This window comes from Thunnus maccoyii, chromosome 7 (assembly GCF_910596095.1).
Source record: "Thunnus maccoyii chromosome 7, fThuMac1.1, whole genome shotgun sequence".
NCBI classification, from domain to species: domain Eukaryota; kingdom Metazoa; phylum Chordata; class Actinopteri; order Scombriformes; family Scombridae; genus Thunnus; species Thunnus maccoyii.
Genome location: NC_056539.1, coordinates 28,310,670 through 28,326,506, shown reverse-complemented (window position 1 = coordinate 28,326,506; position 15,837 = coordinate 28,310,670). Strand labels below are relative to the sequence as shown.

The window sequence follows — 15,837 nt, the reverse complement described above, 5'->3', positions numbered from 1 at the left end:
CAACTTCATGCTAACCTTTTCTGCCGCTCACTCTCACGCTCAACCACTATTCTTTAAAAGCATCTACGCTATCAAGTGTTTCCCAGGCAACGACACAGAGGTTGACTGTTTTGTAACAGCGCTGCACAGAGGCTCCCAAACACTATTGATTTCTGAATGATTGGATATTTATTGCCAATATTTTTGGCATTAAGAAAAAAACATTTTTTGGCCTGGCGGGGGTCCTCGTCGGCCTTTTGTCCCGCCAGGCTCGTACAGTTATAGGGGGAACACACACACACACACACACATACATTTCAGTAGCTGTAATGATTTCATCCTCAGCGCTTTCAGGCATTGTCGTCAGCGTTGGCTTAAAATGTAAGCGTCAAATTTTATTTTTGACCTTGGAAAAATGAGTTGGACAAAGCAACTCCAATTCAAGGTCTGTTCACTAGCTTTTCCCTTCATCAGTCCATGTCAACAGATCCGTCTCCATGAAAACGAAGCAAACTCCATCTGCTGATAAAAAACATGTGATATGATTGAAAACAGTATTTTTAAATTAAACATATGATATAAAGCATTTTGTCTCTTAACCATATGCTATTCTAACCAGAAATATAATAGATAACTAGTATTTTTAATAAGAAGTAACTGGTTTTCAGTGTAATTTCAGTCACTGGACATTGTTAAATCTGTGGTTTCAGCCCTTTTCTTCCCAGTTGTTGTATGTAACTGTGACACAAGTTGTTTCAGTCTTATTATTTTATGTACGTGCATATGAATGTGTTCTCATATATTTTCTACGTGTTTTCCTGTGTTTCTGTGTAAATGTCTCTCGTTTGTGTGTGTGTTTGTTTGTGTGTATGTTTGTGTGTAAATGAGCAGCATCTACAGGAGGGCAGGAAGGCCCAGCAGTATTTGGATCATTGCTGGAAGCAGATGGACAACGTAAGTGAGGAGGGAGGGATGAAGAGGAGGAGGGGTGGAGAGAAAAAATTAAGTGTTTTAGGCGAGGCAAGTTTATTTGTAAAGCACATTTTAACAATAATAATAATTCAAAGTGCTTTACATGAGCATAAAAGAGATCAAGACAAAATGTAAAAGCAACAAACGGGAATATAAAGCAAGCGATGCCAACAAAGGTAACTGAAGGACAAACGGGAATCAATTTTTTCCCTAAAATTCCACAAATGTTTTAGTTATTGAGCACACAAATATGGCATTTCTCATACTTTTATAGCTCTATTTCACATCAGAAATTAGTGTTATATGCTCTTATGTACCATTCTGTCCAAATTAATAGGAAATAGGATTTTTGTTCCTGAGTGTGAAAACACAGCAGTGTCCTTTTCTTCTTCTTCCTGGCAAACTTCCCAGTCACTGAGGACCAAAGACCAAGACTCACACACACAGGCCTTAGTGCAGATCAGGCCCCTCCCAAAAGCAAAGGCCCATGTGCCACATTTGGCCCTTGACAACCTCCTTTTTGGCTCCCAAACGGCTCCAGAGAGAGATTCCATTTGTTCACTTCTGAGGTCATTTTAATTGCGTTCGCTCCGTTATTTTACAACAATCAGCTCATTACAAGATGAATAATTAAACACACAAACAATTCCATAAGACCTAAAATGCTAATTGCTGCTTGTTAAATTTATAAATAATTCGTGATTGGCCACATGTTTTTTTTTTTTTTTCACTCCGGCACTTTTCATGCATAGTGTTTCACTGTGTGGTCTGCATGACTTTAATAGTGACTACCTAGTGACTGGACTGTAATGTCTCAGCTATTCACTGTGTTTCCTTCACTACTAATGTAACCCAGATGGGCTGGCAGGAAGTAAACTATCTTTGTCTGATTCATCTCCCTCTCTCCTTCTTCTTCTTCTTCTTTGGCTCTTTTACCTCTCATTCACAGTTTTTCTTGCGGTTTTGTTTTTCTCCGAACTCTTTGAAAATGACAACAAAAGAAACCGTGTGTCACAATAAAACAGTATATTGTCTGTTTCTTCATGTATTTAACATTATGCCCTCTTTCTTTTTTTTTCTTTCTTTTGGTCTTCAGAGCAAAAGGAAGTTTGAGAGAGAGTGCAAGGAAGCAGAGAAATCCCAGATTACCTACGACAAGTTAGATAATGACATCAACGCCACCAAATCAGAGGTGGAGAAGGTAGGAGGCTCCGACGTGCAACGCAACCGGTGTGATAAATTGTCTTCAGCTTCTCCTTTTTGTATCATCAGTGAAAATACTTGGATGTTAACTTTCAGTCCAAACTATATAAAAACATATTTTTTCCAACATGCGAGTCAATAAAGACACAATTAAATGCTTTTATTCCTTTATTTTGTTCATCTTTCCACATGAAATTGTTACCTTTTAAGTTAAATAGTACCTTTTTAGTTAACGTTAGTAGTGTATAATTAATGCCTATGAAATTATACTGTAGCTCAATTTTTCCCCCCACAATTACAGTATACTGTATAATTATACTTGCTGGATTAAGTGAAAGCTTGAAAGAAAATAAACTGTTTTCAGTAGAGGTAAAATCATAGTCCAGTAAGCCTTGTTTCTGGATGAGGAACCGTCCGACTGAGCAGTTTTTAAACGAACACACAACTGAATGAAGCAAAACTATGGAAATAACAGGAGCTGTTAGAAATATTCACCCTAACGGAGATAAAGGATGTTTTAACTTTGCTTTTATTGTTAATATGTTTTTATGAAATGTTCAACACAGTTCTTCAACATTGTGTGTGTTGTTTGTGTTCTTAAACCTTCAAATCTGTTAAATGTTTGATCAATTAGGGCTGCGACTAATGATTATTTTTCATTATCGATTAATCTGCTTATTATTTTCTCAATTAATTGTTAAGTCAGTGAAATCTTAAAAATAGTGAAAAAATCACTCAGGGCCCATGTTGATGTGTTCAATTTGCTTGTTTTGTCCGGCTAACGGTGCGAAATCTTAAGATATTCAAATTAATGTCATATAGGACAAAGAAAAACAGCAAATTGTCTCATTTGATGAGCTGGAACCAATAATAAAATAACAGAAACGATTCATTGATTATCAAAATAGTTGCAGATTAATTTTCTTTCCATCAATCGACTAGTCGTTGCAGCTCCACAGTAATTCATTTGTGCCCTCAGATATGTTGTTTGGTTACGTCATACAGTACATACATGTTGTTGATCAGATAAACTGTCAGTCAGTGTGGATTTACTGTTTGTGTGGATGTCACCGTTCAGGCCAAAGCCCAGTTCTACCTGCGGACTCACATGGCGGATGAGAGTAAGAACGAGTACGCCGCCCAGCTACAGAACTTCAACGCCGAGCAGTGGAAACATTTCAACAACGCCATACCACACATCTTCAAGGTAAACCAACCAGAGTTTCATATCTGTGTTTGTGTGGGGGTTTTTTTTGTCCTTTTTGGAGGTCGAATTACAGTCATACATAAAAAAAAAAAGTATTTATTCTATTAAATCTCACCTTTATTTAACCAGGAAGTCTTTTGAGATACATTATCTCTGTCACAAGGGACACCTGAGCTGGATCTTTTCTTATAAATTTAAATTTGATTTGGTGAACAACCTTGAATAAATGTTGAATAAAGCGAGTGAGACCATTCTTCTTCTCACACAGCATGAATAATTTACAGCAGCATTACATATTTAATAGGCTTCAGATTTCTACTGTGAAGGCTTAAAAAAAAAAACTAAAACTTTGTCTTCCAGCCTTTGATGCATTTATTCTCTGATATCTTAAACTTTTAAGTGTTTCACCTCTTTTAATCTTTGGAATTAGTTTATCGCTAAAGAACTGGTGGTTGAGTATTTTTGGCTTTCCTCACAAAAACCAGTATCATGTTTAGAAAAAGTTAAGTGCACCATTAAATGTTTAACTGAGCAGCTTGTCTCATGTAAACCATTACTAATATATTGACTGGGTTTCAGTGCTGCCCAGGGAAAAGGACCAGCTACCTCTGACAGGTTTATCTGCCAAGCCTCTTGTAGAAGTGTCTTTTTACTAGTTTACATTCGTTTGCCTGCGTGTTTCAGAATCTGCAGGACATGGATGAACGTCGGACGGTGAAGCTCGGAGAGACGTACCGGAGCTTCGCCGAGGCGGAGCGGAGAGTCATTCCCATCGTCTCCAAATGCTTAGAAGGAATGGTTTCAGCTGCTAAAGCTGTCGATGAGCGAAGGGTATGTAATTATGATGATAACTTTATTTGTATAGCTTCACTTCACAAGATTACAAAGTGCTTAACAATAAAACATCTCTGGAGAAGTAAAAGATTATGAAATAAATATCAGGTGAAAACCAACAGAAACAGAAAGAAAAGTACTAAATGTACTAGATTGAAGGAAGATAGGGAGTATACGAAGGAAGACAGGAAGGAGAGAGAAACCATTTTACTGTTAATGACCGGATGTAGAAAAAGAAGATAAGGCTCACTTGTATTTACTTGTTTGGTATCTTCTATTTTTACCCTTCCTCTCCCAGGATTCATCCATCGTCGTGGAGTCATTTAAATCTGGCTTTGAACCTCCAGGCGACTTCCCCTTCGAGGACTTCAGTCAGAATCTGAGCAGAACGGGTTCAGACGGGACCATCAGCAGTACGCCCAAAGGCGAAAGAGACAGAGACGGACCCCCGGGGTCGCGATCCGACCCCAAACACCAGATGAGCAAAACCAAGAACAAGCTCTGGCTGTTTGGGAAGAAACCGAAGGTACAAGACGTGTTTTTAATGCTGGTTGTAGATTTGAATCGAGTGCTCTGCTTTTCTGTTTGTGTGATGAAGCAGAAGAACCAGTGAAGAGGCACAAACTCTCATCAGCACATAACACTAACACATCATCATCATCATCATCATCATCATCCAACAACGCAAATGTCACGGTCAGCAGTGTGAATCATATTATTCTAAGAAATTCCTTTAATCAAGCATAGTTACTGGTACCAGTGAGTCTTTATGCTTTTAGAAACCTATTTTTTTAAAAAGAGGATATGAGACTGAATTGGACAAATAGTAAATTTAAGTTCACTCATTATGATGTTTTATTACAGTCATGCTTATAAAAGCCAACCTCTGCTGAACAGATACATATTCATAGGATGCTTATAATTTATCAGTCATTTAATTCTACATGTGCATCATTTCATAGGTGCAGATGTTATGTATCTGTGCACATCATATGTTCTTTATTTAAAATGCCTTATAACTGAATGAATCCTATGAATCCATAGGAGGTCTCTCTATAATGCAATACAGAGATAGGTGACACACAAAAATGTACCTATTATTATATTTTACTTAAAGAAGAACTGACACAAGCATGTCTCTATTCAGTTATGTAATTTCAAAAGCACCAGTGTTCACACCCTCTTATACAGTAGATAGAGATTTATTCTGTTGAGTAACACGTTCCCGCCCTACAGCTGAACATCATACAGCTTTATACAGTCATATCCTGAACTCATTTTATTCTCTCATCCTCGCTTCCTGCTTTTTATTTATTTTTTTTGTTCTCTCCCGCAAGTGAAACATGTTTGCAGACACTATTAAATGTAATTTCTATGGGTTTTATTAGTTTCCCTGCGCCTGAGTTGAACTCTCAGCTTGTCTTCAGTCGTAGGTTTTCGTCACCTTTCCGGCGTTTGTCTGAAATCTCGGACACACTCCTCGGACCTTGCCCCCCTCCATAAAGACCATGTCGGTTAATTATTAACTATCTGCTGTTGGTTTATGTCGGCGTCACCAGCTGACTCACAGTATCAGGAACCTGTGTGATGGATAGGGTGTGTGTTTGTATATATGGATTACTTTCATTGTTAAACACATGGCACCTTTAGGTTTCATAGGCGTGTCCCACACAAGTTGGATTTTTAATGCAGCTGAAAAACTCAAATCTGAAGTATTTCTCTGTAACATAAAAAAACATCTAAAGATATTAATTAAGATTTGAACACTCAATCTAGTTAATCTGCTTCATCAAGACTGTTTGATCCCAGTGTCATCAGATTTGATCGTCGATGACCAAACAATCCATAAACCCCCGTCAGATTGTGTTTCAAATGTTGCTTAATCCTGATTGCCACATAGAAGTACATGACATCACTTTTTTTTCCGTCTGCTCACTTCAAAACCAGTTAGAAAAGCACAGAGAACAAAAAAACAATACAGAAATCTCTGATGGGGAATAACCAAAAACTGTTCCAACTCTGGCAGAAAACACTGTTCACGTTAGATCCCAGCACTCATACCAAGAAGCTGATTGAGAAAATACATTCTCTGTGGAAGTCTTTACACATTTACAGGATTATAACAAAACATATTTGTAGTTTTGTTTTTTTTGTGCTGGTCTGTGGAGCAAACACCATGAACTTGGGGGACTGCATTTCAAGATGGCGCCTCATTCATTCCTGTGAAAGTTTCACACTGAGCGCACACACCGAAAACCTTTTACAGGCTTCTTTTCAGGCATTTTTAGGCCCCTAGAGCACGTGCCTGAGTTGAGAGCCTCTGTTGGACTGAGACAGCTGACTCATACACGTGAACTGCATGACATAATTTACTGATAAGACTATTTTCAAACTTAATTGAACCAAACTGATTCGATTCTTCTTACACAAAGAGTCATGTTGAGGTATTCGTGACGCTCAGAAAGCTTAATTCCCTATTTTGCAGTTGTTCCATTTATAATTTTATTGCTTCTTTATTTAAACAGCATTACGCTGAATGAAAGCCCATCATTTCAGTTCACACCTTCGTCAGGGGCCAAACAGGAATAATGGGCAGGGCATCCTATAGGACAATTACATCATTCAGTAATCAAGCCATTATATGTGTCACCTGTATTGTTATCTATGTTTGCTTTACACATTGTTGCACCATCTTTTGGTTAAATCAAATACAAATTAATCCACCCAAGAGAACAAACAACAGTTCAACAGTTAAACTTAGCTTATGAGGACAAACCTCAAGTAGTCTATGTGGTGACAGTGTGTCCTGGGGCTTTTGGATCACCATTAAGCTTGAATAAGTCTCTTTTTAGATCATCAAAGTTCTCAGATCGAGTTACTGAAAGTCATGAAAGAGTCATAAGCGTGACTCTTTGTTTTGATCACAAAGGGAGTTTCATTTTTCCCAGTAATATGTGAATGTGACCGGTTCTCTCCCCCTAGAGCTAAAATAAAACCATCAAAACAAGAAACACTTTGCATTATACAAATCCAAAGAATGTGTCATCCTGACCTCTTTGCTTTTTCCCCCCTCTTCCTGCTCCCAACCAGTCTCCTTCCTCCTCTCCTCCTCCTCCACCACCTTCCTCCTCCTCCTCCCGCCCCAGGTCCACCTCCCTCCTATTCCCTCCACCCCGGTTTAGCACTGACCTAGTGAGCCACTATCTGTCTGAGATAAAGACTACAGTACCCAGAATCCCCCAGAACTTGAGGGGCCTGAGGAGAGGGGTGAGCCAGGAAGTAGAGTTGTAGTTTTTTTTTGAGTTTGATTGAGAAAGGTTATCTCTTTTCTTTTGGTGATTTCTGGTTTTAAATTTCCTCGGGGGTGTCTGCAGGTCATGGAAAAGTGTAAAGACCAATCAATCAATCTTTTGGTCTGCAGCTGATTTCATTGACGATTTCAAAATTTAAATTTGACTCCATGAAACTTGCAAACACCCTGTCGTATTGTTTCTCACACTCACACATGGTTTGTTTCTCTTTCTTTTGTTTTTATGTGATTCTTTCTCTTCTATTTATGAGACAGACTTCTTCAATCACAAGACGGAGGACCCTTGGTGATTGATTATTTGTGTGTGTGTGAGAGGGATTTTGTGGGTTTACTGGTTGCAGTGTCGAGTGGGGACTGGGGACTGGAAATGTGTTGCCAACATCATGTGTGTTTCTCTGATGTTGGTCTCCTCTGAGTTTGCAGTGGTGTGAGTTTGTGTGTGTTGGAGTGACTCTAACAGTGTCTGTATGCAGAGCGTTCTGCTTTCAGACAGTTTAACACAAACTTATAAATAACACGCAGCCTCAGCGCCAAAGCTGAAGCTTTGATTGACTTTTGCTCCCGTCGGTTCTGTCAGGAACATGTGTGATTGTCTGCTATTCAGTCTGGTTTAATCTCAGGTAGAAGAACCTGCTGGTTGACTCTCGACAAGTGACTGTCACTGGTTTTGGAATATTATCAGAATTTAGAGAGATGTAATCTAGACAAAGGAATTCAGTGAATTTGATCAATTGTGTAGCAAGTTAAAAGTCATTTTTTCTCACCGTCACTTAATGTAGAGGTCAGTCAACACTATTTTTGATAACTTATTGTCATATATTAGTCATTTTTCATGCAAAAATGCCCCAAAATTGTCTGGATTCAGCCTCTAAAATGTGAGGATTTCCTGCTTATTTGTCAGATTTGAAAGTAAACTGAATATCATTTGGTTTTAGACTGACGGTAAAAAGTAACAAGCAACGTCTCCTCAGGCTGTGAGAAATTGAAACAGGCATTTTTCACTATTTTTGAGTCTTTAAAGACAAAATAATTAAGTGATTCATTGCTTTTAAATCCTGCATTGTTTACATCCATGTTTGCTATTTCTCAGTCTTCCTCTTTACTGCCTTTACCAGCGGATTACTACACTACCACCAACTTAATAAGCAGAATAGCATGAAACCTGCAGCAGGAGTTTGTATTACAAACACGTCCTCGTGCTCGTGTATGATGCAAACAAAACATTCCTTTACTGGGTTACTACTGGTGAACCATCTCACACCAGGATGCCAGTATTAATATTCAGTAGTTCATGTTCATTAAAGAACAAGAACATGAACTATTGTTGAATAAATACTAGTCTTCTGGTGTGTGATGATTTATTTTTGATTTTGGCTAAATTGGGAATGAATATTTGTCTGACTGGTTTTGGTGTTGACCAACTGGTTGGTTGGTGGACTGACAGGTTTGATTGTTTTTGACTGACTGACAACTAACCAGCATCCCGTGTTGTTTGTTTCTTTTTTACTGCAATTGTTAATGCGTTACGGCTCAGTGGTCAGTCAAGATGGTGAGTATGTGTGTAGAGTAGTGATACGTAGACTCAGCTGTATAGGAGACTGTGCATGTAACCTTCATGTAGGATTCCCCATAGTGTCCAAAACACAGTATATAAACTAAGTAGTGATAGTTAGATATTGGTCCTTTTCAGGTTAGAATGTACCCCAGTTTTAAAGCAGCAGTTTTTCCAAAAATGTAGCATTGCACTCCATTTCCAGGTCCTTATTGACACTTAAATGGACCTAAAAGGGAAATTGGGCCACTCTAGAAGTCAAATAATTGTTTTTATGAAGCAACAGGGAGGAAAAAATAAAGTGTCTGAACACTTGGAGTACCAAACTGCAGAACAAGTATCTGTATCCAAATATTCAGGATCAGCACCTGTTGTTGATTTGTAATTTTTTTCTTACATTTATCGGAATGTTTGGCACATCAGTCAGCAGACATTTTCAGGTTTGTTTGAGGGTTGTTGTTTTTTTTTTTTTGTGATTGAGGAAGAACCATTAACAGCAGAGGAATTATCTGCCTGGTGTATGACTCACTCTTCCCTCACGTAAGCGCAGCAGTTAAACTCCAATTTAGTTTGCTTATTTTTAAATGTCACTCGATGATAAGCGTGTTAACTGATGGAGGCACAAACTCCAAACCAAACTACAGCTTCCAGGCTTTAATAAAAACACTGGAAACAAGTGTTAGTTACTGTCATAACAGCGCTGTCCAAACCTCAGACAAACATACACCATAATCTTTATTCCACCTGTTATATTTTCCTCAGTTTCTTCTCTCACATCACTAACACCGAGTTGATTCGTGTGACCCAGTGTTTGTTTAAGCTATGAAGGAGCATTGAACCACCAATGCTGTTTCTTTCCACCAGGCCCCATCTCTGGAAGATTTCAGCCACTTGCCCCCCGAGCAGAGGAGGAAGAGGCTGCAGCAGAGGATCGATGAACTCAGCAAGGAACTCCAGAAAGAGATGGATCAGAGGTACAATGACCAGTCCTTTCCAGTCAGCACATATCCAGGAAAATCAAGAAAATTAAACTTATGACGTATGATATCTGCTGTTTAGCTGTGGCCTCAACAATCAGGCTCTAGTCTCTGCAGAGATCTACAGCCAGAGTGTGAGCAGTCTGACACTGTGATGCAGCTGCAGGGTAATGATGTGCAAGGCTACTAGGAACAAAAGAATCATGGAAAAGCACCGTAGATAACGTGTAGTATAGTGTGGATGTTTATGTTTATCCTGATTTTAATGATGTATGAACTGCTTATTATTATTATTATTATTATTAGTCTGTCCCATCACCTTCATGTGTGCATGTTTGTGTGTCTTTCAGAGACGCTCTGAACAAGATGAAGGACGTGTATGAGAAGAATCCTCAGATGGGAGACCCCAGCAGCCTGCAGCCCAAAATATCAGAGACCATATGTAACATGGAGAAGCTGCGCTCCGAAATTCACAAAAACGAGGTAAAGAAAGGGAGGAGGTGTGGATTGAAGTTAGAGATATAGGTGAGGGATGAACTCAATGAACTCAGTGAATCAACTCAATGAAATATACAGCTTCTGGCCCGTTCTGTTGCCAATAGCACCACCTCTTGGTCAACTGCCCAAAATGATATTCAGTCTGTACTGTATAATGATGCTGTCAATACAAACATATTTATTGTAATATTAACAGAAGTCTCCTACTACGATCTGTTCACAGACTTGGTTATCTGAGGTGGAGGGAAAGCAGAGCTCCAGAGGAGACAGAAGACACAGCGCCGACAACCACCATCACACTCCTCAAGGCAGAGAGAGGTAAACACCTTCACACACATACACCATGCACTAACAAGTAGAGAGCTGTTCATTGCACATATTCAAATATTAGGTATTAACTAGTAAAGGGACTACAGTAATCTTATCACAGAATAATCAGTCTTTACCAAGATGTGATCCATGAGCGTCTCTACAAAATAAAAGACTTATTTATTAAGCATGTTATTAGTCCAGTCCTTTCAAAATCACATTCACTGGCTTTAGAGGGTTTTTTGTCCAATACAAACTTAACTTTTATGTGTTCATAATCTCCAAATCATTTCCTTGGATGTTTCTAAGACAGGACCGTATAATTTATTACTAATAACAGGGGAACTGATAGTATTCAGTTGGTATGCTTCCAGTTGATAGATTTGAGTTAGTCGCTGGTGTAACCCAGAAAGTTTTTTCGTCAGTGCTCAGCAGGTCAGCTGAACATGCAAATGTGCATTCAAAATGTATGAAAATAAAGTTTCCGATAATAACTGAGTAATGAATGAATAATTACTTGGTTTTGAATGGAGCTTTTCTTTAAAGGGAATTCCTGTTTTCCCAGCAACCAGTACCAGAATATATAGTTATCTCCAGGAAAGTTATTAGTGCATCATTAGGAAATTCTGGAGAAACAAGAAGCGGTGCCATATTTTAGTCCTTTTAAACACACAACTCACTCCTGCTGCCTCTTCCCATCAGTCCTGAGGGCAGTTATACAGACGACACCAGTCAGGAACATCACACACCTCATCACCGCACCAGTCCTCCACAGCCCGGGCACCCGAACCCCGACCCCCACGAGTTTGATGACGAATTCGACGACGACGACCCGCTGCCCGTCATCGGACACTGCAAAGCTCTGTACTCCTTCGATGGTAAGGACTGCAGCGCAAAATGTTTGTCCTGTCATAAATCTTCTAGCAGACTTAAGGCCATGTTAATGACAGGTAATCTAGGAAAAAGATATAATTTAAGATGCAAATACAACCAAGATATTGAAAGAGCTTAAAAGTTGTGTTATCTGTGTGTAATGTAGGAAATCATTGCCGTGCCTTCTCAATGGAAATAGAGCCGTATTGAACCAAATAAACTATTGGTTTTTGGTTTTCAATGCTAATTAGCCAGGTGGCTAACTTGGCAGAAAAACCCATGATAATGTTAGCATGTTGCTACTTTCTAAAGCTACAAGCCACCAAATGGTAACAACTGTAAAACATTAGATGTGTTTGACAAGAAGGAAGTAATGGTTACCTGCACAGACACCAGGGTTAGTTAGCTAACAAGCTAAAAAAAGACAGAAAAACAGTCAGTCAGATATCTCAGTGGTCACATGATCTATTCCCTGGTAGCCGAGTTATAAGTTTAAAAATGAAATAAACGTGAGTTGCTGTTGACATGTGGACCTTCAGTATGTCTTCCAAGAGGAGTGTTACATCACCTGAAAAGTCTAACCTGACCAGCATCTTGGATTAGAGCGTGTAAAGCAGAGCGTTTTTACATTATCCATTCGAGATAATCCACTATGTTGTAAATATGATATTATAATTATGTGCACTAACAGAAAATAAACAATCTACAAATGGGCGGCTGCAGGTCATCTATTTCTATGGCAGGGTTGGCGGTGCGATCCCCGGCTCCTCCTGCCTACATGTCAAAGTGTCCTTTAGCAAAACACTGAATCCCAAATTGCTCCCGATGGTCAGACTAGTGCTTTGCATGGCTGCTATCAGTGTGTGTGTGAGCATGTGTGTGTGTGTGGTTAAATGAGAGGCTCGTTGTAAAGAGCTTTGTGTAAAATACTAAACAAATGCAGTTCACTCACCATTAACCAAATATCTTCAGTCTTTTATGACAAAAACCTTTCTGTGTGTTAAATCTATGTTTTTGTTTGACTCTCAGGTCAGAACGAGGGGACGCTGGTGATGGCAGAAGACGAGGTGATTTATCATTTTTATCTTCATTTTATTGTATGTATCATTTTGTGTATTTGCTGTAAAAGACACATTTCAACATTTTAATATTTAAAGCTTCTGTGTGCAGGTTTTGAACATTTCTGACTTCAGATATTTCCAGTGTTACCATGGTTACCAGATGATGATTATTGTATAAATATATACTGGATTTTGTCTATAAGGATCACTTTCTAATCAGTTTACGATCAGCAGATGCATTTAATAATAGTTGAGCTTTTGGGTCATTATAACAACGTATCATCCACGAATTAATCATTAAAACAATTCTTTCTTGTTGCCTCCAGGTGTTGTACATCATCGAGGAGGATAAAGGCGACGGCTGGACGAGGGCGAGGAAGCAGAGCGGGGAGGAGGGCTACGTCCCCACCTCCTACGTAGAAATCACCATGGAGAAAAACAGCAAAGGTGCTGTCACTTACATCTGAAGCTACACTGTCCTCTGTCCTCTCAACCATCCCTCTGTCCGTCTCTCCATTACCCCGCTTTCTGCTCCTCGAGATAACACCGCAAAGGAAAAAGACAGCATCCGTACACCCGCATGGACATTCATCTGTTTCCCTCTTCTGGTTCTCATCCCATCGCTCTCTCTCTCTCTCTCTCTCTTTGTCCTGCTGTCTGTTTATTCCTCTAACCCTGTAATCATTCATCCTCTCATATCTGTGGAACTGATGTGTCAGAGGTGAGTGAATGAGCACAAAAACAAATAGGATGAGCCTATTTGATGGTGTTTGAGTGATTTGTATATTGTAAATGAAGCATTTCCATGTGTGTGTGTGTGTGTGTGTGTGTGAAAGATGCTGTTTTGAGCCCCACGTCAAGACTACACCACTTCTTATCGAACAAAGTGTTTATATAATATATTAGAAACAATTTATTTTTGTTTTTATCCATTCCTTTAATTATTTGTGATGTTTCTTTCATTCTTTTTTTTTTTTTTAAACGTGAGATGTTTAAACTCCCTGATTTTAAAGATCACTGGATTTATGTGTCGACACAATTTGAAGTGTAAGACATCTTTTGATTTCATTTGTTTTTATTTCTGTGTGATTGCTGTGCACGCGTCGTGTGTGTGTGTGTGTGTACGTTTGTACATGCACATCTTTGTTTCTTTGTGTTATCTGTGCCATCACACCAGAGTTTTGTCTCTTATTCTGTTAAAAAGGATTGGTATAAAAATCCCTCAATGCAGAAACAAAATCGTTTTCACATTTGACGTTGTTACAGGAGTTTTTAAAGTTGTTCAAGTATTGTTTCATCCTGTTGGTTTGCTGTCAGACCAAAAGATCAAAACCAACAATGTGTTAGTCCATTTCCCTACTCTGTCAGCCTCAAGCCCATTGGTTCCTACTGAGGACATAAATCTAAAATACAGTATATATTGTCATTTTTTAAAAGGGCTCAGAAATTTCCTAGAACAGTTGGGAACTGTAGTTTTATGTATTTGTTGGGGACGATTTTCAGCTGTGTGTATATTGCAGTGATTCAATTGAGGGGCTCCAAAAATGCTGGATCATACATTTCCCATCATGCAACCCAACAGCACTCACATCTTTGGTAAACACCTTCATCTTTCAAACTCCTCATCTCCAGATTGTAACGTGTTAGAGCCACAGAAGACATTTATACAACTGTAAAATCACTCATAAAGTCAACAGAGTTTATAAATAAATCTATAGTTTTATGTTAAAATAAACTAAAACAGCTGGACACTAGTTTTTAACAAATATTACTCAAACAGGAGCAGAGCTGCAACCATTAGTCAATTAATCCTTCAGTTCATCAACAGAAAATGAATCTGAAACTATTAATAATCTTTTCATTGTTTCCTTTTTTTCAAGCAAAAATGCCAAGTATGAAGATTCACCATTTTTCTTGTCATATATGACAGTAAATTGAATTTCTTCATGCTTTAGACTGTTAGTCAAACAAAACAAGCAAACTGAAGATCTCACTGTGGCCTCTGAGAAATTGTAAATACCATCTTTTCACAGTTTTCTAACATTTTATACAGTTAATTGATTCATCAAGGAAACAATCGTTAGTTGCAGCTCTAAACAGGAGTAAATAGTGCATTTGTTGGACAACCATGGAGCTCTATGGCACAGAGAAATAAGACATATCAACAACAATACTTGTAGGATTAATTCATTGTTGGTTTTAATCTTTTCATGGAATAAAACAGCCTTTAAGTCTAAGTTATTTATCCATTTTAGGAAAACTTACTCTGAATTGATACAGAGAAGTTGAAAGAATAGTTTGCAAAAGTTGGATTATTCACCTTATTCTCTCAGATAAATCATGTATGTTATATATATTTTTTGCTCTCATATACTGACTGTTCTTGGTTGACTTCGCTTATTAAAAACAGCTCTTACGTTACAGCTTTTACTGGCATCCATGGTGATATAAATCTGCACCGCAGGTGTTGCACAGCAGCTGTGCCACCTGAACATCTCACAGTATTCATGTTTGGAGGATTATTATTGCAGCCAACACCTTGTAGTACAAACATCACAGCAGCCAAATACTCCCATGACCCATCTGGGTCACTGTATGCAGCTAACTGGCAAATGTTGCAACCATTTTATTTGCTGGCATCATGTTATCAGTTCTTACATAATCATAATGTATTGTTAAGTGGAAGCTGCCAAATGCACTAAAACAAACAAAGTTAGCAGAAGGTCATGAACCTGCTGCTGCACAGTCAAACCTAAACACTGGACTTTTCAGTTCATTCACAGCATGCTGAGTTACATCTACTGTGAACAGAGAGCTTCTAGTAGATATAAGAAATGCTTCAAAAGCTTCTAAATTGATCTGTTGTTGCATACTTACGTGTAACGATCTGTCATTAGGTCAGAGAGGAAGATCTTGATAACTGTTGGGTGGATTGCCATGAAAGGTTTGCATGTGACGTGGCTCTATATTTTGTTTTTGTTTATTAGTTTCTTTCTCAGAAAAACAAATCTGAATAAGAGAAGAATCACGCTGGCAGCTCTGACTGCTAACAGCATTAACAG

The 15,837-nt window shown here is 38.6% G+C and overlaps 1 protein-coding gene across 1 annotated transcript in view; it reads left to right on the top strand.

The window, feature by feature from the left end:
• Nucleotides 1-14,166, top strand: part of fnbp1l (formin binding protein 1-like) — a 50,490-nt gene extending 36,324 nt beyond the window's left edge. Inside the window, exons 5-15 of the mRNA XM_042415947.1 lie at nt 871-933; nt 2,048-2,152; nt 3,233-3,361; nt 4,046-4,192; nt 4,494-4,721; nt 9,922-10,031; nt 10,385-10,517; nt 10,756-10,850; nt 11,544-11,719; nt 12,744-12,781; nt 13,102-14,166. Of these exons, the coding sequence (XP_042271881.1) occupies nt 871-933; nt 2,048-2,152; nt 3,233-3,361; nt 4,046-4,192; nt 4,494-4,721; nt 9,922-10,031; nt 10,385-10,517; nt 10,756-10,850; nt 11,544-11,719; nt 12,744-12,781; nt 13,102-13,242 (1,365 nt within the window). The 3' untranslated portion in view covers nt 13,243-14,166. The remainder of the gene's footprint in view (nt 1-870; nt 934-2,047; nt 2,153-3,232; nt 3,362-4,045; nt 4,193-4,493; nt 4,722-9,921; nt 10,032-10,384; nt 10,518-10,755; nt 10,851-11,543; nt 11,720-12,743; nt 12,782-13,101) is intronic.
• Nucleotides 14,167-15,837: the final 1,671 nt, after the last annotated feature.